General features: G+C 41.8%; 1 protein-coding gene and 1 non-coding gene across 2 annotated transcripts; both read right to left on the bottom strand.

Annotated features, from left to right (window-relative positions):
* Nucleotides 1-851: 851 nt before the first annotated feature.
* Nucleotides 852-1,038, bottom strand: LOC130296006 (U2 spliceosomal RNA). Its single transcript, XR_008849100.1, has one exon. It is a non-coding gene; the product is annotated as a U2 spliceosomal RNA (small nuclear RNA).
* Nucleotides 1,039-12,952: 11,914 nt separating this feature from the next.
* On the bottom strand, nt 12,953-16,088 carry LOC130295783 (uncharacterized). The gene is made up of 3 exons (XM_056546899.1): nt 16,017-16,088; nt 15,153-15,216; nt 12,953-14,368 (listed from the first exon to the last, which is right to left on the bottom strand). Exon 3 carries the CDS (start codon nt 14,363-14,365, stop codon nt 12,953-12,955), a length of 1,413 nt encoding a protein of 470 aa, XP_056402874.1. The 5' UTR covers nt 14,366-14,368; nt 15,153-15,216; nt 16,017-16,088.
* Nucleotides 16,089-23,125: the final 7,037 nt, after the last annotated feature.

The following is a 23,125-nucleotide window of genomic DNA, read 5'->3' as shown; positions in this document are numbered from 1 at the left end:
TACATTTTATTTTCTTCATACTTCTTTCTTCATACTTTTTTCTTTCTGTCATTCAGACTTTCATTCATTCTCACTCACACACTCACTCACTTTAATTCATTTGTTCTCTCTCTCACTCACTCAATTACTCACTCAATCACTCACTCACTCTCTCTCTTACCCACTCACTCAGTCAGTCTCTCTCTCTTTCTTTCTTTTTTTTATTAATTTTTTTCCATCTTCTTCTTCTTCTTCAGACCCCATCATAGCACTAATGCTTATCCAATACCACCAGCAGATGGAGACACTCCATTGCAACATTGGTTGTGAGCAGCAGTTTCTAAAAACAAATGCCTCATGGCTGATTTCTCATCAATCAATGGATGGCAAATTTTGTTTTTATCATTCACTGACCACAGAACCAATGCATGGTCAAGCAACAGCAATGACGCACCCTTGTGAATAACCATGAGACCCTCACATCATTTAACAGGATTCAGCACCACCTGCAAGACAGCTACGTATCATGTCATGTCAAACCTGCACAGGTGTGCTAGATTAGTATTATTATTATTTTTTTAGTTTTTATGACATCAATCAGTGTGCAAACATAGTCAGTAAAACGCCAAATGGATAGACGTTCATAAACCAGTCAGTGCAACTCATTATTGTGGTCTCTAATTGTGGAACTCTTTTTTTTTTTGTGAGGATACGATGAGCTTATCCAATTAAGGAGGCCATTCAGCAGTACTGGGTCTGGACAGCAGCAGCACCTTCTGCAGCCAGACTGACTGACATGACAAGGCAGGCAACAGCTGCAGCAGCACCCACAGAGGATTAAATAAGAATCTGTCTTTTTTAACACTGGAATGGGGTGGTGCACTGTACCCGAAGATACTGCCATATCGGGTCAATGCATTGGGCGACGGAAGCAAGTTTCCAAATCGGCTCCCATTCTCAAAAATCCATTTAATTTATGGTCCCCAGATAGGGGACGTATCAGATATTAAACTGATAAGAACAGATTTTTGATTGAAAAAACCTTTATTACCAATCAATTGTCAATCACACAATAAATATATTCACCATAACAGAACTGACTTTTTTTTTATCTCTCTATCTATCTATCTATCTATCTATATATATATACCGTATTTATCGGGGTATACCACGCACCGGCCTATAACATGCACCCTCATTTTACCAAGGATATTTGGGTAAAAAAAGTTTTTTACCCAAATATCCATGGTAAAATGAGGGTGCGTGTGTGCGCGTGTATACCCCGATAAACCCCCAGGAAAGGCAGGGGGAGAGAGGCCGTCGCTGCCCGCTTCTCTCCCCCTGCCTTTCCTGGGGTCTAGAGCGCTGCTGCCGGCCCTTCTCACCCCCTGGTTATCGGCGCCGACAGCCAGGGGGAGAGAAGGGGCAGCGGCACCCATTGCCGGCGCCGCTGCCCTGTTGCCTCCCCCCATCCCCGGTGGCATAATTACCTGGGTCGGGTCCGCGCTGCTGCAGGCCTCCGGCGCGAGTCCCCTGCGTCGTTGCTATGCACGGCGCGGCGCATGACGTCAGTGCGCCGCGCCGTGCAGCGCATAGCAACAGGTAATTATGCCACCGGGGATGGGGGGAGGCAACGGGGCAGCGGCGCCGGCAATGGGTGCCGCTGCCCCTTCTCTCCCCCTGGCTATAGCCAGGGGGTGAGAAGGGCCGGCAGCAGGGCTCTAGACCCCAGGAAAGGCAGGGGGAGAGAAGCGGGCAGCGACGGCCTCTCTCCCCCTGCCTTTCCTGGGGGTGTATCGGCGTATAACACGCACATAGACTTTAGGCTAAAAATTTTAGCCTAAAAAGTGCGTGTTATACGCCGATAAATACGGTATATATATATAGATATATAAAAAAAATTATTTTATTGAAGAGCTGAGGTATGTGCTCTTAAAGAGTAGCTATCCTCAACTAAAATGTCCATATTCCCCCTCCCCATCTTTCCCTCACACTGTCTACATCTATCCCTGTTTTTTTTATCCTCTTAAAACATTAGAACAATACCTTTTTCCACTCCTCTTCGGTAGCTCAGAGTTGAGCAGTCTCACAATTGCAGGAAGTCGGCGGGCGGGCCGACGTGACGTCATCTGAAGCCTCGCCGGCCACCACTTCCGCCCATCTTGCTGTATTCTGCGCTCAATGTCGGGAGCGCGCATACAGGCGCGCATACAGGCGCGCATACAGGCTGGGAGGGACGGCAGCCTCTGAGTCTCCTCCTTTCTGTTTGGTTTTGCACGTACCATTCAGAGAGGAGGAGAGTCTGAGAACGGAGCTGCTGTACTGTGCCCTGAGGGAATTTATAATATCAAAATGGTGGGTAGTACAATTGATTATATGCCCAAAACAATAAAAATAAAATTTTACAAAGCTGCAATCCCCAATGAATGACTGCAAACCGCAGTGCATTATAAATGGTGTGAATAATAGTGATTTTATCCCAATCAAAAATGATGCATAATTTTTGAATGGGATAAAATCTCCATTATTGACACCATTTATAATGCACTGCTGGCTGCAGCCATTCATTGGGGATTGCAGCTTTGTGAATTTATTTATTTATTTTTTCATATAAAGCTGCACTCCCAAATGAATGGCTGCAGCCAGCAGTGCATTATAAATGCTGTCAATAATAGTGATTTTATCCCATTCAAAAATGATGCATCATTTTTGTAATGGAATAAAATCTCTTTTTTTTCACCATCTATACCAGTGGTCCCCAAATTGTGGCCCTCCAGATGTTGCAAAACTACAACTCCCAGCATGCCTGGACAGCCAACGGCTGTCCAGGCATGCTGGGAATTGTAGTTTTGCAACATCTGGAGGGCCACAGTTTGGGGACCACTGACCTATACTGCATTGCTGCGGTTTTATCGTGTACATGTGCTCACTGATTGCATATTTTATTGCATTAGGAACACCGCAGCAATTCAGGATAGGTGGTGATTAAAAAAAAAGATTTTATTCCATTCAAAAATTGTGCATATTTATTGATGGAATGAATTCACAATTTATATCACAATCTAGACTGTATTGCACATAACACCATAACCTCCCCCCAATGGAATAAATGTGCTTTTTTTGCTCACCATCTATACTGGAGTGATCCGGTGTTACTCAATAAAACCGCAGCACTACAATATAGATAGTGATCCAAAGTCCCAAATGAGTCCAAAATCAGAAATTTACCGTGCATAACATCCACACTCAATATATGATAATGAGCGTGCATAGCATGCAGGCTCAAAACATGATAATGAGAGTGCATAGCATGCATGCTCAATACCTGATATTGAGCATCCATAGCATGCACACTCAATACATAATAATAAACATGAATATTTTGAGCGTGCATAGCCTGCATGTTCAATACATGATATTGAGCATGCATAGCATGCACAGTAAGTATATGATATTGAGCATGCATAGCATACACACTCAATTCATGATAATGAGCGTGCATAGCATGCAGGCTCAATACATTGTAATGAGAGTGTGTAGCATGTATGTGTAGCATACATTGAGTATCCATAGGATGCATACTCAATACATAATAATGAACGTTAATATATGAGTGTGCATAGCCTGCATGCTCAATACATTATATTGAGCATGCATAGCATACACACTCAATACATGATAATGAATGTGAATATATGAGCGTGCATAGCATGCATGCTCAATACATGTTATTGAGCATGCATAGCATCCACAGTCAATACATGATATTGAGCATGCATAGCATGCACAATCAATACATGATATTGAGCGTGCATGGCATAAACACTCAATGCATGATAATGAGCATGCATAGCATGCAGGCTCAATACATCATAATGAAAGTGTGTAGCATGCATGTTCAATATATTACATTGAGCATCCATAGGATGCATACTCAATACATAATAATGAACGTTAATATATGAGTGTGCATAGCATGCATGCTCAATACATGATATTGAACATGTATATCCTACACACTCAATACATTATAATGAGCGTGCATAGCATGCAGGCTCAATACATCATAATGAGAGTGCATAGCATGCACACTCAATACATAATAATTAGCGTGCTTATCTGATCAATACCTGATGTTGAGCGTGCATAGCCTGCACAGTCAGTACATGATAATGAGCCTGCATAGCTGAGTGTGCATAACATGCACACTCAAGACATGATAATGAGTTTGCTTAGCTGAGCGTGCAGGCTCAAAATATGATATTGAGCAGCCCTAGCTTGCTGTCGCTATAAATACAATGTGCAGAGTATTATTAAACCTTGTATAATTGATTATTGTACTGAAAAAGGATGATAGCCACTAACATGTTATCTCAACAAGACCAAAACCAAGTAATGGAGAATTTTGCTTTAGGCTATTACATACTCTATTAATCTATTTACTAAAGGCAACTGGATATTCATATGCTGCAGAGGAGGAAAGGAATGAAGAATATAATCCTGAAGAATCTTCTGATGAGGTAATTAATATTCTTTATTATTTATATATATATATATATATATATATATATATATATATATATATATATATATAATTTTTTTGAATACTTATTATTATATTAATTCACTTTTTTTTTTTTTTTAAATAGGAAGATTATAGTATTCAACAGGAGACGTAAAGTGACAGTGAGGAGGAAACAGCTGCAACAATACATGAAATAACGCCGGTAAGCATATCAACAAGCTACACTTGAAGATCATTTGAACACTGTAATTGAACCCACACCAGGGTCTAACCTACACATTACTAACAGCGCCCTGATGTTTAGCTTTCTACCCCGTTTGACAAAAGATCTCCATAGACCACAATGGGCAAAATAAAAAAAATAAAATAAAATAATGTTTTAGATCTAGCCCATTCATTCCTATCCACCAAAAATAGACCCTGGAGGCTGACTTCCAGTACCCTGCTGTTTAGCTTCCTACTTCATTTGACACAGGATCTCCATAGACCACAATGGGCCATTGAATTCAATGGGCAAAAAATCTCAATATTATAGATCTAGCCCATTCATTCCTATACACCAACAATAAACCCTGGAGGCTGACTTCATACTCAGCCTCCAATGGTATTTTGACTAAACAAACCTCAAATGTTTAATGGGTTAATTTGTTGGTGTATAGGAATGAATGGGCTAGATCAGTGTTGTTCAAACAGTGGCCCTCCAGATGTCGCAAAACTACAACTCACTCACAGTCCACGCATGCTGGGGGTTTTAGTTTTGCAACATCTGGAGGGCCACAGTTTGAAGACCACTTGGCTACATCTATCTTCTACAATCTTCACTATCACCAATCTCTTCTTTCTCCTGCCCTAATCTAGCAGCCAAACATTACCATGACACCCCAAAGTCTACCCTGGATCAAATGGTACCCTCTAAAACACGAATCTCCCAACACAGACGGCAGCAACCCTGGCACACGCTAACAACCTGCTTTCTCAGGCGATGCTCTGGGTGTGCTGAACGTCTCTGGAGGAAAACTAAGACTTCTTCAGACTATCTGCACTATAAATTCATGCTTAAATCCTATTACTCCGCTCTTCACCTCGCCAAACAAACATATTTTACCTCCCTCATCTCCTCTCTGTCTAACAACCCAAAACACCTTTTTGACACGTTCAACTCTCTCCTTCGGCCTAAAGTACAGGCCCCAATCACTGATCTCTGTGCTGAAGACCTGGCCAAATACTTCAAAACTAAAATCGATGAAATTCGTGATGAAATCCTCTCCCAGTCCCCTAAAAGTTCTGATCCAATTCCCAGCCACGTCTCCTCTTCATTACAGGCTCAAAAACTGAGAGTGATGGAGGATGAGGTTTCCAAGCTCCTCTCCTCCGCCCGCCCCACTACCTGCTCTAGTGACCCCATGCCTTTACACCTCATCCAGTCTCTCTCTTCTGCTATCAGCTGTCACCTAACTAAAATCTTTAACCTCTCCCTCTCTTCTGGGGTCTTTCCCTCCTCCTTTAAACACTCTATCATAACCCCACTATTGAAAAAACCATCTCTGGACCCTTCCTGTGCAGCCAACTATCGACCCATCTCAAATCTCCCCTTTATCTCCAAACTCCTGGAATGCTTGGTCTACTCCCGCCTTATCCGCTATCTCTCCGAGAACTCTCTCCTTGACCCCTTACAGTCTGGTTTCCGCTCCATTCACTCCATTCACAGAAACGGCCCTAACCAAAGTCACTGACGATCTTCTGATGGCCAAATCAAATGGCAATTTCTCTTTACTGATTCTCTTGGACCTGTCTGTGGCTTTTGACACTGTGAATCATCAACTCCTCCTCAGTAGTCTCCGCTCCATCGGTCTCAAGGACTCTGCTCTCGCCTGGTTTTCCTCCTATCTCTCTGGCCGCTTCTTTAGCGTCTCGTTTTCTGGCTCTACTTCTTCTCCTCTTCCCCTTGCTGTCAGGGTTCCCCAGGGATCGGTCCTAAGTCCTCTACTCTTTTCACTCTACACATCCCCGATTGGAAAAACAGTCAGTGGATTTGGTTTCCAGTACCACCTCTACGCTGATGACACCCAACTTTATACCTCCTCCTCCAACATCACCCCTGCACTCCTACAGAATACCAGTGACTGTCTCTCTGCCGTCTCAGACATCATGTCCTCTTTATATCTGAAACTAAATCTTTCTAAAACAGAACTTCTTGTCTTTTCTCCATCAACTGATAATGTACCTAACCCTGACATTTCCATCTCGGTATGTGGTACTACCATAACTCCCGGGCAGCAGGCTCGCTGTCTTGGAGTTATACTTGACTCTGATCTGTCTTTCACTCCCCATATTCAGTCTCTTTCACGTTCTTGTCACCTGCATCTAAAAAACATTTCCAGAATCCGCCCGTTTCTCATTACTGAAACTGCTAAAACTCTCATTATTGCTTTGATTCACTCCCGTCTCGACTACTGTAACTCTTTACTAATAGGCCTTCCTTTCTCCAAACTCTCTCCTCTTCAGTCCATCCTTAATGCCGCAGCCAGACTCATCTCCTCTCCAGCCGCTACACCGACGACTCCTCCCTGTGCCAGTCACTACACTGGTTAACAATTCAGTCCAGAATACAGTACAAAATCCTTAGTCTCACACACAAAGCTCTCCACCTGCACCTCCCTACATCTCATCTCCGTCTACCATCCTACACTTTCTCTCCGATCTGCTAATGATCTCACACTAACATCTTCTATAATCCGAACTTCTCACTCCCGTCTACAAGACTTCACTCGTGCTGCACCGGTTCTCTTGAATGCTATCCCTAAATCCCTCAGACTCAACAACAACATCCATAGTTTCAAACGTGGCCTAAAAACACATCTCTTCAGACAGGCCTACAAGTAGTCTCTAATTGGCCTCAACATATCCTCAACATATCCCCAACATATCCTCAACATATCCCCACACCTCTTGTTTGAATAGTTATTGTGTAATTTTATGTCTGATACTTGTCTTTGTTTGTACCCCATAATTGTAAGCGCTGTGGAATCTGTATGCGCTATATAAATAAATAAATAAAATAAATAAATCTATAACATAGTGATTTTTTGTCTATTTAAATCCAAGGGCCCATTGTGGTCTATGGCGATATTGTGGTAAACTTGTAAGAAAGCTGAACAGCAGTGTCCTGTTAGTAATGTGTATGGGAGACCCTGGTGTGGGTTCAATTCCTCTGTTGATATAGAGGGAGATTTATCAAAACCTGTCCAGAGGAAAAGTTTCTGAGTTGCCCATTGCAACCAATCAGATTGCTTCTTTCATTTTTCAGAGGCCTTTTAAAAAATGAAAGAAGCAATCCAATTGGTTGCTATGGGCAACTGCACAACTCTTCCTCTACACTGGTTTCGATGAATCTCCCCCATAGAGTTCTGTGATTATACTCATATTAGTTTGAACTTTTGTGAACTAGGTCAATTGAATACAACACATTACCTCCTTTTTCAATTAACCTAGTTGCCCATTTATGGTATCCAATCAACCTAGTTTCCACGGTTCAAAGTATCAATTGACCTATATCTGTCAAACCTAATTAAAGAATAATCACACAACTTGAGCTGAACCCAGGAATTGAACCCACACCAGGGTCTCCCATACATATTACTACCAATACCCTGCTGTTTAGTTTCCTACTTCATTTGACACAGGATCTCCATAGACCACAATAGGCCATTGAATTCAATGGGCAAAAAATCTCAATGTTATAGATGTAGCCCATTCATTCCTATACACCAACAATAGACCATGGAGGCTGACTTCATACTCAGCCTCCAATGGTATTCTGACTCACCAAAATGATAATGTTTAATGGGTTAATTTATTCCTAAATTTCTGTACTTTCCTATTTTGTCTGTAGCTTGATGCATTGGACAAACATTTTAGCAGGAACTGGTGGGTTTGGATAAAACAGTCCCCCATAGGGCTACTGTAAGTGGTCCCCAAAATTTTTTGTGACACCCCTATGTCCATTTAATATATTGTTCAAGAGGATTACATTTTTTTATTGTATACAATTTTTTATCTTTTTGTATTCATTTTTAGAAACGAAAAGCTCTTCTGGAAAGACTAAGAAAAAAGGCAGAACTACATGGCGAGCTACATGAGCACTCTTTCCAAAACGATCCAGAGTGGCCAAGCATCAATGACATCCCAGGTGACATAGTTACATAGTTGCATAGTTACATAGTTAGTACGGTCGAAAAAAGACATATGTCCATCAAGTTCAACCAGGGAATTAAGGGGTAGGGGTGTGGCGCGATATTGGGGAAGGGATGGGATTTTATATTTCTTCATAAGCATTAATGTTATTTTGTTCCAGGAATGTATCTAATCCTGTTTTAAAGCTGTTAATTGTTCCTGCTGTGACCAGTTCTTGAGGTGGACCGTTCCATAAATTCACAGTCCTCACAGTAAAGAAGGCGTGTCGCCCCTTGAGACTAAACTTTTTCTTCTCCAGACGGAGGGAGTTCCCCCTCGTCCTTTGGGGGGTTTAACCTGGAACAGTTTTTCTCCATATTTTTTGTATGGGCCATTAATATACTTATATACGTTTATCATATCCCCCCTTAAACGTCTCTTCTCAAGACTAAACAATTGTAACTCCTTTAATCGCTCCTCATAGCTAAGATGATCCATGCCCCATATTAGTTTAGTCGCGCGTCTCTGCACCCTTTCCAACTCCGCAGTGTCCCTTTTATGGACAGGTGCCCAAAACTGAACAGCATATTCCAGGTGAGGCCGTACCAATGCTTTATAAAGGGGGAGTATTATGTCCCTGTCCCTTGAGTCCATGCCTCTTTTGATACATGACAATATCCTGCCGGCTTTGGAAGCAGCAGCCTGACATTGCATGCTATTCTGTAGTCTGTGATCTACAAGTACACCCAGATCCTTCTCTACCAGTGACTCTGCCAGTTTAATCCCCCCTAAGACATACGACGCATGCAGGTTATTAGTACCCAGATGCATAACTTTACATTTATCCACATTGAACCACATTGAACTATAATGATCCAAGAATTGGGAATACACATTGGTGCAAGTGCCAAAATTGCAAAATTATGCCAACAAAAGATGAGAGCATCTGCTGCCAGGAGGAGGATATTCTTAATCCCCACTTTGATAAAGGACTAACTTGTATTCTACAACACGAGGAGTTAGTCAACTTGAGATTTAAAGAAAAAAGTTCAGTGAATGGATAAGTGCCAAAGAATTGTTTAAAAATTGCAATAGGTAATAATATTGTATTGTATATTAATTTTTATATCTTTTTTAGAAACATTTTTTTTTTATGTTTTTAAATATTACTCTCTTTTTTTGACCTTTTCATAAAACTTGAAAAATTAAAAATGTGCATATCAGCATTTCTCTGTGTTTACATGAACATAATTGCAGTTGCTATTACAATTCATTTTATTTTTTATTAATTTTTTTGTGTGCAAATAATTTACCAATCTCAAAGTACATTTACACAAACTTTAGCGTATACGGCTGGGGGAGATAAAACCGGGGGATCACGTATCCCTGCCATATGCAACCATATGTTAATTCCTTTCTATGAGCCGACCGGAGTGAAATGCCGATTATGGTTGGCTCATTTTTGCCCTGTATGCGCTTTTTCCACAGACCTAAAGCCATAGTCGACCATGGTTTTACTTCACCTTTTTAGGTACGGTTGAAAGTGCATACGGGACAAAAATGAGCCAACCTCACTGAGGATCACTCCGGTCGGCTCATTGAAATGATTTACCATACGGCAGGGATACGGTAGCACATGGTTTTAGCTCCACCACAGCCTTATGAACTCATGTAAGTGTAACAACATGATGTAGGTCTTTATAAGTCTTCCCCCACGATTGTGAAATTTGAATCTAAATCCACATATCTGTAAATTATTCATAATTTTTACACTATTTTAATCTTATTTTATTTGTAGGGTTATTCGCAAGTCCGCTTATAGATCCTACTCTTGTTTTGCGCATGGAATCCTTGGGCCTAAACGACGAAAGCCAATACCATCATGTGTCGTCAATTTTATTAGGTCTGAATTTCCAGATCCTGACGGGCAATATATTGGATTCCACTGGCCTGATGAATACCCAGCAAGTGACATGGCTGCTGATGTTTGATTCACTATGACACTTACTTTCTGCACTTTTCATGTTACTACAGTTTTACATTGCACTTTTATTGTTTACAATTTTTTTATGTTTATTTATCTTGTTATTTATATTATATTAATTAGTTATTTAAATTTTTATGGTGGTTATTTTATTTTGTCTATTTTAATCTGTCTACACCAGTCAGTTCCCAAACGTGGTCCCTCGGCACACTGCTATTCCATTTGACACTTCCCATTGTTGGAGTTTATTTTTCCGTTGATTTTTTTATTTCCAGCCCTGGCATGCTCGCTGATGACTGACGGCGCAGGGTGGAAGGGAAGCCTGCGTGCGAACTGCGCACAGTGTCCCACTCCCCCTTGCGGCCCAGTGAGGCAAAAATGGAGCCATGGTGAAGAAGCTGTAATACCTGCGGTGCCACCGTCACTGCGGTGTCACCCAGGTCCACCCTCTACCCACCCCAACTGTCAACCCCCCCCGTCCACACCCGTGTCACCATGTTCATCCTCCTGTCCTCGCTGTCACACATGTACACTCCTCTACACCCGTCTATAAACCATATACACTCCTCTACACCCCTCTGTCACCCATGTACACCCCTCTGTTACCCATGTACACTCATCTACACCCCTCTGTTGCCCACGTAAAATAATTGCGGATCCTAATGTGTTTGTTTTGCATGTTTAACAGTGAAGAATTGTGTGTGGAATAAATAGTCAAGATGGCAACAATTCAAAGTAGAGAAGATATTATTTGTCAGTTGCTATATAAAGCAGAAATTTTAAATACATACCAACTGAAAAATAGATAATCCATACTCCTTGTATCTCGGCCAGCTGCAGCACCTGGCGTATGAGATAACCCCCGGTTTTCTATAAAATTTTACCTTGTTTAAAGGTAGTCTTATATGGCATATAAAAAAAATATTAATTCCTTAGAAACTGAATATTTTTGATTTACGTTTTTTTTTTTTAACAATTGATGATTAAAATTTATTTTCTGTAATGAAAACATTTCACAAAAACAAGTAGTAATAATATTTTTAAATAAACAACACTATAATAATAAACCATTAATAAAAAAAAGTATTTTTTACTCATGAAAATATACATGAATATGCATGTTGAACAATATAGCACATAAACAAGTATATAGCACATAACAAACAAGTAAAAAATTTAAATCTTGAGTGGTGTTTTTCAACCATTGATTGTTTGTCTGGTTTTTCAATTGGTGCTATATTAGAAGGCATTGTTGACCGGCGAGAGGTCCAGTCTATGGAAATGTTTCCATCGGCAAGTCCCATTACATCCTGCATGATTTTCGAGACGAATTCCTGAGTGGTTGGCTCATACACTGATCGTACAAACCACTCTTTCCGGGCTTTTGAATAGGCAAGATTGTACCTCGGTGTGCCTAAAGGTCCGCTAGTTTCAGTCTCTCTTGTAACAACTGCTTGCACTCTATTCACATTATAATTATGGTCAAGAGCAGCAAGCTGTGTTCGAGCATACACCCCGTCTGTACTAAAATGAAGTCTTTTAGGCCTGTATTTTGTTAGTGAACTATGAAACACTTCCAGATCTCCAGTGTGACAAAAGTTGCTAAGATGTCTAAGGTCTTTTTGTAGTCTTGTATCCATGACAATTTTTCCAAGTTCAACATAACAGGCACTTTGTTTTTTTAACCATTTTCGGGTGGACTGAATGTCCTCAGGGAGTTGGTCATGATGACAAGATGATTCCTGACCATTATCATCCTTCCAAAAATGAACGTTGGTGACATGGTACAAGACAGAGTTCCATCTGTTTACAAGTTCATCTGGATTGCATTCACAAGTATTAGAACTCCACCATAAATGATTTTTAATTGGTCCTATCCATTCTGCTAAATCTTGGCAGTTTTTAGGTTTTTTTTTGCTGACGGCAAGTAGCTTTTTTCCAATAGATTTAGCTAAGTGCCAGACATCAAACTGGTGACCAATTGTTTTATATTCCTCACGCAGCATTTTTCTGATGGATACGTGCCGGTCAGTGCAAATGATGTCTATGTCCACTTTATTTTGCAGTAGAAATTCCAAGGCATTCTTGCACGCTATTTTTTCAAGGGCAACAGAGGATAAACCAATACCGATTTGTTGAATGTTGAAATTCAATATTTTGTTAGTCTCTACATCCATCAATGTGTATATGCAATATTTTGCACTGTGCCCGGGTGAATCACATTGTCCATCTCCAGCAACACATACTGCATGTTGTGATATTTTTTCCATTTCTAATTTTTGATTAATTGTTCAAGAATTTTCAATTGCAGGAAATATATATATTTTTTGGATACGGTAGTAAGTAGCCTGGCTAATTCCCAAAATATTAAATATTTTTAGGAACTGTTGGATTTTGATGTAAGTGTTTCCACTAGTAATGATAGCAGTAGCTAACTGTAAATTTCCAAATGGTTTCTTTCCCAATCGGGGCTGGCTCTGCCATATGCGTTTTAAATGTTTGGCCTCGCATTCAGCAAAGACTGAAATATATGATCCCTTTGTTTTTTTATACACTCCTAGTATTTTTTTGTTGCAGGGTGGATTAGAGGTACAAGGCATCTTGTATAGTAATGTGTCCAAACAGCTTTCATAAACTATGAATTTTCTTTCTTCATGATGTGGTACATTTACATTTACAAATTTTTCACTCAGCACATGCTGACTGTCCTCTTCTTCGTAGTCTTCATCATCTGAATGAACTGAGTCTCCCTCATCATCACTTGAACTACTTTCATTTGTTGAGACTGGAGTTGTGATTGTTGATAAACTTTTATCTACTTCTAAAACAGATATAGGGGCATGCAGAGTAGATTCCTCCACAATAACAGTGACTTCAGGGTCTTCAATAGGTTGTATAGGTGAAATTGTCAATTCGGATAAAAGCGTGGCAGGTAGTAGTTCGTGTCTAGCTCTACAACTTTCTTGAAACTCAGGTACACTGTTAAGAGTTGCTGATCCAGTTGGTCCTATATATTTTTTCGGAGTCGAAAATATTACACTGGCACCTTGCAATGGCTCCGAAGGCAGGTTTCCAAATACCAAGCTTTGTCTTGATTTTTTTTTTCTCAAGATTTTTTTTTTAACCAGTCTTCTGCATTGTATTTTTATAGAGAAAGTTGTAGGTTTTACTTGTATACACTGATTTACGGTTCCCCAATTCCTGTCAAATATAGTTGCTGCTTCCTTTTTCGTTATCTCTGAGGCTTGTGGCTCCGTTTCAGTTGGGTTAACATGAGGTACAATATTTCGGCAGGTTGGGCACATTTCCCCTGGCTTTAAACCATTGGTTGAAGCTACGTCTTCATCCAATCTTTTCCTCTTTTGAGGATTCAGGATTTCAGCCTCAACTGCCTCGGCAGCTTGAACTTGTATATCCCGTGTAGGGAAAATACTAGGAACGGCAAAGGGGGTGAGCCTCTGTTTTCCTGTATTTGGATTAAAGGTATAGTCAGTAGTTTTAAAATGGGCTGAGCAGAGCCGATAATTGTTCGTTTTAGAGAGATGAATGTGGTCAACCAGTTCATCAATTTTGGGAAACTCTTGATCTGTAGCCAATAGCCATGCCATGATACGATCCCTCTCTCTTGGGAAGGAATGCATGATGATATTATGGTCGCCTTTTATGCTCCTTGACTTGCAACCGTTGACAATGCAACCCGGCATTTTCTAAAGAAGAAAATGGAATAATGGATTTTAAAATAAATACTAAATATGTCTATATAAAAATATTAAAATTACATTATGTTTCTATTTTCTAGGAGAACATTTGAAAAATAATATTTATTGAAAAAGCACCATTCAAATAATAAATACAAGATTAATATGTTAGTTCACTAGTACAGTAATGTAACTCCTTCCAAAATTTTACAAAGCTTTCTAAATAATTTTAGTGCGGGAGCATTACATTATTGAACTGAGGCATAAGATAGTATCCACTATAATCTAAGAATGGTGCAGAATCACGTGGAATAAAATAGTGTCCATTAGTGGAAGATGTTCCCTATTGTGAATAGAGGCTAAAAAAATCTTTATAAATTATAGAGTAGTGTCATCTACTAAATGAAGATTGTAATTAACTATAAAACCCTTAAATACAGTAGAATATCTGAGAGCCTTTTAGTAATCTACTAAAACCACCCCCCCCATATGATTTTAACCACTGTGCCATATTATTTCACCTTGATCCGCCACTATGTCTACTACTAATTTTCACCCTACTATTTCATTGCCCCTTTATTACCTCTGTGTGGCATGAAGAGGAAATACATTTATGTATCTAAAGGTTGTTGGGTTGCCCAAAGCAAACAATCATATAGCTTTTTTGATGAAAGAAGCGATCTGAACGGTTGCCATGGGACACTCTTCAGCTTCACATCAGGACAAGTTGTTCTAAAATCACCCACACTATATTTATGTATTACATAACTTTATGTAAAATTTTTATGCAAACCTGAAAAGCGGCTCTGATAAGTAGTAGACAATAAAGCAAAAGAAAAGAGCTGTTGATGAGTCTTCTGAAAAAAATCAAAAAAGGATAATGTCACATTGACACACAGAACTAAGCATCATTTTATTACTTAGATTTTTGATCTATGTTGCCCAGCTTTTAAAAAATTTAACACATAGACACCATAGGTGAACTAAGCCTAAATAGACAAAATTTATAACACAACAAATGACAACTTATCACAAGTTAACCCTACTAATCGCTTTTGAAAATGGGGATGTGGCTTCCATAAATGTGTGTAGCCTAGGACTGCACACACCAATACCAAAATATTATACACATAGTAGTACACGCAATTACGAAGCCATTACCGTCTCACTTGAGAACTGAGAGCACGCTCCACTGATCACAACATCACCGCTGTCCAGCCAAATCGTGGCATTGGTCCCTGAACCTAGTCCAATAACACCACCATCTGCATTTTCCAGCAAGAGGCACATACTGGCAAACCTTCATTCCGCTTGAAACTTGGTTAATATTGTAACAGCACTGCAAGGGTAAAAGAGTTCCACAGCGGAGGACTCAAGTAAAGCAGTGCGCCCCTGAATAACTCAGTACTCACCCCCACCCCACTAAATATCACTCATACAGCAGGGCTGTGAAGACAGGGTATATTGGGCAGAAAATAGAGGGACTCCAGCACAGCTACTAAACTCATTTTTACGTTTTATTTAGACTACATTGGCACAGTGACGTCCGTGCCAGCTACATGTAATGCTAAGACATTGATTATAACAAAAAAATTTTTTTATGTACATTTAGTTTATATTACATAATACAATTATGTATGTATTATTAAATGCCAACCTATATAGCTGTTCTGTAGAGTAGTCAACAATAAACACAAATAAGATAGCTGTAGATGAGTCTTCTGAAAAATGAAAAGGAAAATGTCACATTGACATACAGACCAATACATCATTTTCCTAATTATGGTTTTGATCTATGTATCACAACTTGTTCCAAATTGAATGCATAGACACCTTATGGTGAACATTAGAGATGAGCGAACTTACAGTAAATTCGATTCGTCACAAACTTCTCGGCTCGGCAGTTGATGACTTTTCCTGCGTAAATTAGTTCAGCCTTCAGGTGCTCCGGTGGGCTGGAAAAGGTGGATACAGTCCTAGGAAAGAGTCTTCTAGGACTGTATCCACCTTTTCCAGCCCACTGGAGCACCTGAAAGCTGAACTAATTTATTGAGGAAAAGTCATCAACTGCCGAGTCGAGAAGTTCGTGACGAATCGAATTTACTGTAAGTTCGCTCATCTCTAGTGAACATAGGTTAAAGCATAAATATTGACACAATTGACGCCACAACAGATGACCACTTATCATAAGTAGTATAGCATCTGGTGTCCATTTTTTCAAGACAGTGGACAGGGCAACGCATAAAGATGTGTTACCCTGTCAGGTGCCCTCTCAGATGTCCAACCATCCTGCCTCAAAATTGATGTCCTGCAAAGTTTCCCTCTGGCGTGATTTGCGGGTAAAATCATGCAAGAACTGATACCAATCTTTTCTTTTTGACAGTTCACATTCATCAAGAATCTAAATTTAATGCCAGATGGGTGGACATGATGGAGGGCTTATGACAGGGTAACACAACTTTCTGCTTTCACCTGTCCGTTGGCAAGAAACAATGGACGCATGAGTCAATACAATTTATGCCAAGTTTTCATAAGTTATTCAATCAGTTGTGTCAATATTTAGGGTGAGACCACCTATGCAGGATACCTGATATATGTGAACCACACCATATAGCGCCACCTCTACCCTGTTAATATGTATTTTGAATACTATGTTACACAATTAAATTATTATGTTTTATTTTCAAGTTCATTAATTGTGAGGAATACAATTTTGCATTCTGTTGCCTATGTAGCTGGCTCTCCTTTATTTTGGTATAAAAACAATAAAATGGAGGGGAGTGCTTATTTCTCTAAAATTTTATAATTTTTTTTTTTATTAATTTATATTATACGGTTTAGTAGTGGAACCAATCGTATAGATGTAGTCCATTACAAACGCAGGGATTAGCGTTTGTGCCAAAAAATAAATAACCAGGAAGCGGTAACCTCCAATTATTACCAAGTTCACAACCTAAAACGAGATACCGGGAAGAGCCGGTACCAACAGGCCCAGAGCGTCCAATATGGTGATCCTGGGCCTAGTTGTTAACAGGCTGGTGTTTTTTAGTCTGGGGAGGGCCAGTAACAATGGTCCTCGTCCACTCTGGTAATGTCAGGCTCTTGCTGTTTGTTTGCTATCTGGCAGAGACTGAAAAAATGGTGACACACACGTTGTTTGTCAAAAATAATTACCAAGATGGGGAAAAAAAAAAAACGGGTGCAGTTCACCATATTTTCATTCTCAGCCAGATACCAACCAAACAGCAACAGCCTGACATTACCAGGGTGGGTGAGGACCATTGTTACTGGCCCTCCCCAGCCTAAATAATGCCAGCCTGTTACCACCTAGGCCCAGGAGCGCCATTTTTGATTCTCCAGCCCTGTTGGTACCGGCTCTTCCTAGCAGCCTTGTGGCGGTGGGTACCAGGGTAATAATGTGGGGGGGATAGCGCTAGCTGGTTTTGGCGCTAAAGATAAGCCCTGACTTAGTAATGGATTCTGTCTACAAGACAGTTTCCACTACTAAGCCTTATAATGTAAATTTATTACACAAAATTAAAAAATTACAACACGTTTTATAAAAATGTTATTGAAAGAAGCACTACCACACAAGCTGTCAAAATATTTTTTTGAATTTACAACAAAATAAACGTAGTCCATCAGACAGAGTTGTAGCCCTTCACACGTATCTGAAATAAAAACTAAAAAAAAAGTTACTACATGCATGGCACTCACCCCTGTGGAGAACGTTTTTTTTAATGTGGATGCTCCAACTTTTGATAAAAAACAACCCCCATTTCCTGTGTGGGAATGATGGGAGTTGTAATTTAAAAAACAAGTTGAGCCTAAAGATTTGCAACAGCAGAAGGCAACCTGTTCCTAAAATACAACCCTTATCATGGGAGTTGTTGTTTAGAAACAGTTATTCATGTGTCTACTAAAATTACTGATGATGAATATAATGAAGTATATGTTTATTGGTCTCAAGAATGTTTTTATCATGTCAGTAAGCAATACATACACACACACATATATATATCTATGGATATATATATATATATATACCGTATTTATCGGGGTATACCACGCACCGGCCTATAACACGCACCCTCATTTTACCAAGGATATTTGGGTAAAAAAAGTTTTTTACCCAAATATCCATGGTAAAATGAGGGTGCGTGTGTGCGCGTGTATACCCCGATATACCCCCAGGAAAGGCTGGGGGAGAGAGGCCGTTGCTGCCCGCTTCTCTCCCCCTGCCTTTCCTGGGGTCTAGAGCGCTGCTGTCGGCCCTTCTCACCCCCTGGCTATCGGCGCCGCTGCCCGTTCTGTCCCCCTGACTATCGGTGCCGGCGCCGATAGCCAGGGGGAGAGAAGCGGCGCCGACAGCCAGGGGGAGAGAAGGGGCAGCGGCACCCATTGCCAGCGCCGCTGCCCCGTTGCCTCCCCCCCATCCCCGGTGGCATAATTACTTGAGTTGGGTCCGCGCTGCTCCAGGCCTCCGGCGTGCGTCCCCTGCGTCGTTGCTATGCTCGGCGCGGCGCACTGACGTCATGCGCCGCGCCGTTCAGCGCATAGCAAGGACGACGGGGACGCACGCCGGAGACCTGGAGCAGCGCGGACCCGATGCCACCGGGGATGGGGAGAGGCAACGGGGCAGCGGCGCCGGCAATGGGTGCCGCTGCCCCTTCTCTCCCCCTGGCTATCGGCGCCGCTTCTCTCCCCCTGGCTATCGGCGCCGGCACCGATAGTCAGGGGGACAGAACGGGCAGCGGCGCCGATAGCCAGGGGGTGAGAAGGGTCGACAGCAGCGCTCTAGACCCTAGGGAAGGCAGGGGGAGAGAAGCAGGCAGCGACGGCCTCTCTCCCCCTGCCTTTCCTGGGGCGGTATCGGCGTATAACACGCACACAGACTTTAGGCTAAAAATGTTAGCCTAAAAAGTGCGTGTTATACGCCGATAAATACGGTATATATATATGGATATATATATATGGATATATATATATATATGGGTATATAGATATGGGTGTGTATATATATGGATATATATAAGGATATATATATATATATATATATATATGGGTATATATATGTATATGGGTATATATATATATATATATATATATATATATATTTATATATGGGTATATATATATATATATATATATATATGGGTGTATAAATATATATATGGATATATATACCCACACATACATACCCATATATACTCACACATACATACCCATACATACCACACATACCTATACACACCCACACATACATACCCATACACACCCACACATACTTACCCACCCATATATATATATATATATATATATACATATATACCCATACACCTATACATATATACCCATACATATACTGTATACCCAGACATATATACCCATACATGCATTCACCCTTACATATACTGTATACCCATACACATATATACCCATACACAAATATACCCATACCCACATATATACCCATACCCACATATATACCCATACATATATACCTATATACCCATACACCTATACATATATACCCATACATATACTGTATACCCATACATGTATACCCATACATATACTGTATACCCATACATAATTACACCCATATATATATATATATATATATATATGCACCCACACATACATACCCACCCATATATATATATATATATATACATATATACCCATACATATATACCCATACATACCTACACACATATATACCCATACCCACACACATATATACCCATACCCACACACATATATAGCCATACCCACATATATACCCATACCCACATATATACCCATACCCACATATATACCCATACATATATACCCATACATATATACCCATACATATATACATATTTACCTATATACCCATACACCTATACATATATACCCATACATATACTGTATACCCATACATGTATACCCATACATATACTGTATACCTATACATGTATACCCATACATATACTGTATACTAGAGGTGCACCGAAATGGAAATTTCAGAACCGAAACGAAACCGAAATTTAAAAAAAAATGTCCGTCCGAAACCGATACCGAAACCGAAAATGACTTCTCCCCGTCTTCTGGTAAAATGCAGCACTCCGCTCATTAGATTAGATTCCCCCACATTAGATTGCCAGCTCCCCCACATTAGGTCAGGAGTTCCCCCACATTAATAGGCAGCTCCCCCACAATAGTAGGCAGCTCCCCCACAATAGTAGGTAGCTCCCCCACAATAGTAGGCAGCTCCCCCACATTAGGTCAGCATTTCCCCCACAATAGTAGGCAGCTCCCCCACATTAGGTCAGCATTTCCCCCACAATAGTAGGCAGGTTCCCCACAATAGTAGGCAGTTCCCCCACAATATTAGGCAGCTCCCCCCACATTTGTAGGCAGCTCCCCCCCACATTAGGTCAGCAGTCCCCCCACAATAGTAGGCAGGTTCCCCACAATACCACAATCACTGATATATAGATCAATATTAGCTAACTTTAAACTACCAAATCAGGAATAACAATAGCTAAATTTTAAACCTATTATTACAAAAATTTCCTATTACAGAATAACGTACACAAATCCCCATAAAATACAGTAGATATCAATTATTTCACAAAGTGCAATAGTAATAGGGACAATCCCCCGAGGTTCCCCACAATAGTAGGCAGTTCCCCCACAATATTAGGCAGCTCCCCCCAACAATATTAGGCAGCTCCCCTCACATTTGTAGGCAGCTCCCCCCCACATTAGGTCAGCAGTTCCCCCACAATAGTAGGCAGGTTCCCCACAATAGTAGGCAGTTCCCCCACAATATTATGCAGCTCCCCACAACAATATTAGGCAGCTCCCCCCACATTTGTAGGCAGCTCCCCCCACATTTGTAGGCAGCTCCCCCCCCCCAATATTAGGCAGCTCCCCCCCCAACAATATTAGGCAGCTCCCCCCCAACAATATTAGAAAGCCCCCCCCAACAATATTAGGCAGCTCCCCCTACAATATTAGGCAGCTCCCCCCCACAATATTAGGCAGCTCCCCCCCACATTTGTAGGCAGCTCCCCCACAACAATATTAGGCAGCTCCCCCCAACAATATTAGGCAGCTCCCCCCACATTTGTAGGCAGCTCCCCCCCAACAATATTAGGCAGCTCCCCCCACATTTGTAGGCAGCTGCCCCCCAACAATAGTAAGCAGGTTCCCCACAATATTAGGCAGCTCCCCCCACATTTGTAGGCAGCTCCCCCCCCACATTAGGTCAGCAGTCCCCCCACAATAGTAGGCAGGTTCCCCACAATAGTAGGCAGTTCCCCCACAATATTAGGCAGCTCCCCCCAACAATATTAGGCAGCTCCCCCCACATTTGTAGGCAGCTCCCCCCCACATTAGGTCAGCAGTTCCCCCACAATAGTAGGCAGGTTCCCCACAATAGTAGGCAGTTCCCCCACAATATTAGGCATCTCCCCCCCCCAACAATATTAGGCAGCTCCCCCCCAACAATATTAGAAAGCCCCCCCCCAACAATATTAGGCAGCTCCCCCCACAATATAAGCCAGCTCCCCCCCACAATATTAGGCAGCTCCCCCCCACATTTGTAGGCAGCTCCCCCCCCAACAATATTAGGCAGCTCCCCCCCACAATATTAGGCAGCTCCCCCCACATTTGTAGGCAGCTCCCCCCCCACAATATTAGGCAGCTCCCCCCACATTTGTAGGCAGCTCTCCCCCACATTTGTAGGCAGCTCCCCCCCACATTAGGTCAGCAGTTCCCCCACAATAGTAGGCAGCTTCCACCCACTCCACAGACATACAGCTTCCAGCCATATACAGTGTATGGCTGGAGGCTGTATGTCTGTACTGCTGCCCCCACAGTGATCCGGTCACCGCTCCTCCGGCCCGGGGCCACATCTACTGCTATGGCCTATGGACCATAGCAGTAGGTGCCGGGACCGGAGGAGCGGTGACCGGAACACTGAAGAAGATGACGCGGTCACTTACCAGGCCCCGGCCAGCGCGCATTTTCCTGCGACGATCCTGCGGTCCTCCTGCTTCTCTTTGGTTGTACGCACGGGACGTCAGTGACGTCCCGTGCGTACGACCATAGAGGCGGAGAAGCGAGGGACCGAAGGAGGATCGCAGGAGGACGCCGGGGAATGGTGAGTGACCGGCGGACATCCTTATGTCCCGAAAAGATTTTTCGGGACACAGGGATGTCCGGGATAGGAATACTTCTTTTTATGTGCCCGGGCCGGCTCCCGTGTGTGGCTGCAGGCGGGGGCCGACCAGAGCATATAAAAACTAATACTGTATACTAAAAACCAGGGGGCCTCCAGCTGTTGTGAAACTACAACTCCCAGCATGCCCGGACAGACTTTGCCGGTCCGGGCATGCTGGGAGTTGTAGTTTCACAACAGCTGGAGACCCCCTGATTTTTAGTATACAGTATTAGGTTTTATATGCGCTGGCCGGCCCCCACCTGCAGCCACACACGGGAGCCGGCCCGGGCACATAAAAAGAAGTATTCCTATCCCGGAGAGCGTGCCCCCCCCCCCCAGATGTTGCGCACCGCCCACGAGTGCCTGTTTGCAACTTGTGCTGTGGGCGGGCAGGGGAGGTGGGTCATTATCGGCACATTTTTTGTTGTTTCGGCATTTCCCCGAAACAGCTATTTTCGGCCGATATACTGCATCCCTACTGTATACCCATACATAATTACACCCATACATATATATATATATGTATATATATATATATATATATATAT

The sequence above is a fragment of the Hyla sarda genome, chromosome 11 (genome assembly GCF_029499605.1).
Source record: "Hyla sarda isolate aHylSar1 chromosome 11, aHylSar1.hap1, whole genome shotgun sequence".
In the NCBI taxonomy this organism is placed as follows: Eukaryota; Metazoa; Chordata; class Amphibia; order Anura; family Hylidae; genus Hyla; species Hyla sarda.
The sequence above is the reverse complement of the archived record's forward strand: the minus strand, read 5'-3'. Positions and strand labels throughout refer to the sequence as shown.

What these genes read in the sequence shown, in the direction of transcription:
- LOC130295783 (XM_056546899.1), bottom strand. Translation starts at nt 14,365, where the DNA reads ATGCCGGGTTGCATTGTCAACGGTTGCAAGTCAAGGAGCATAAAAGGC.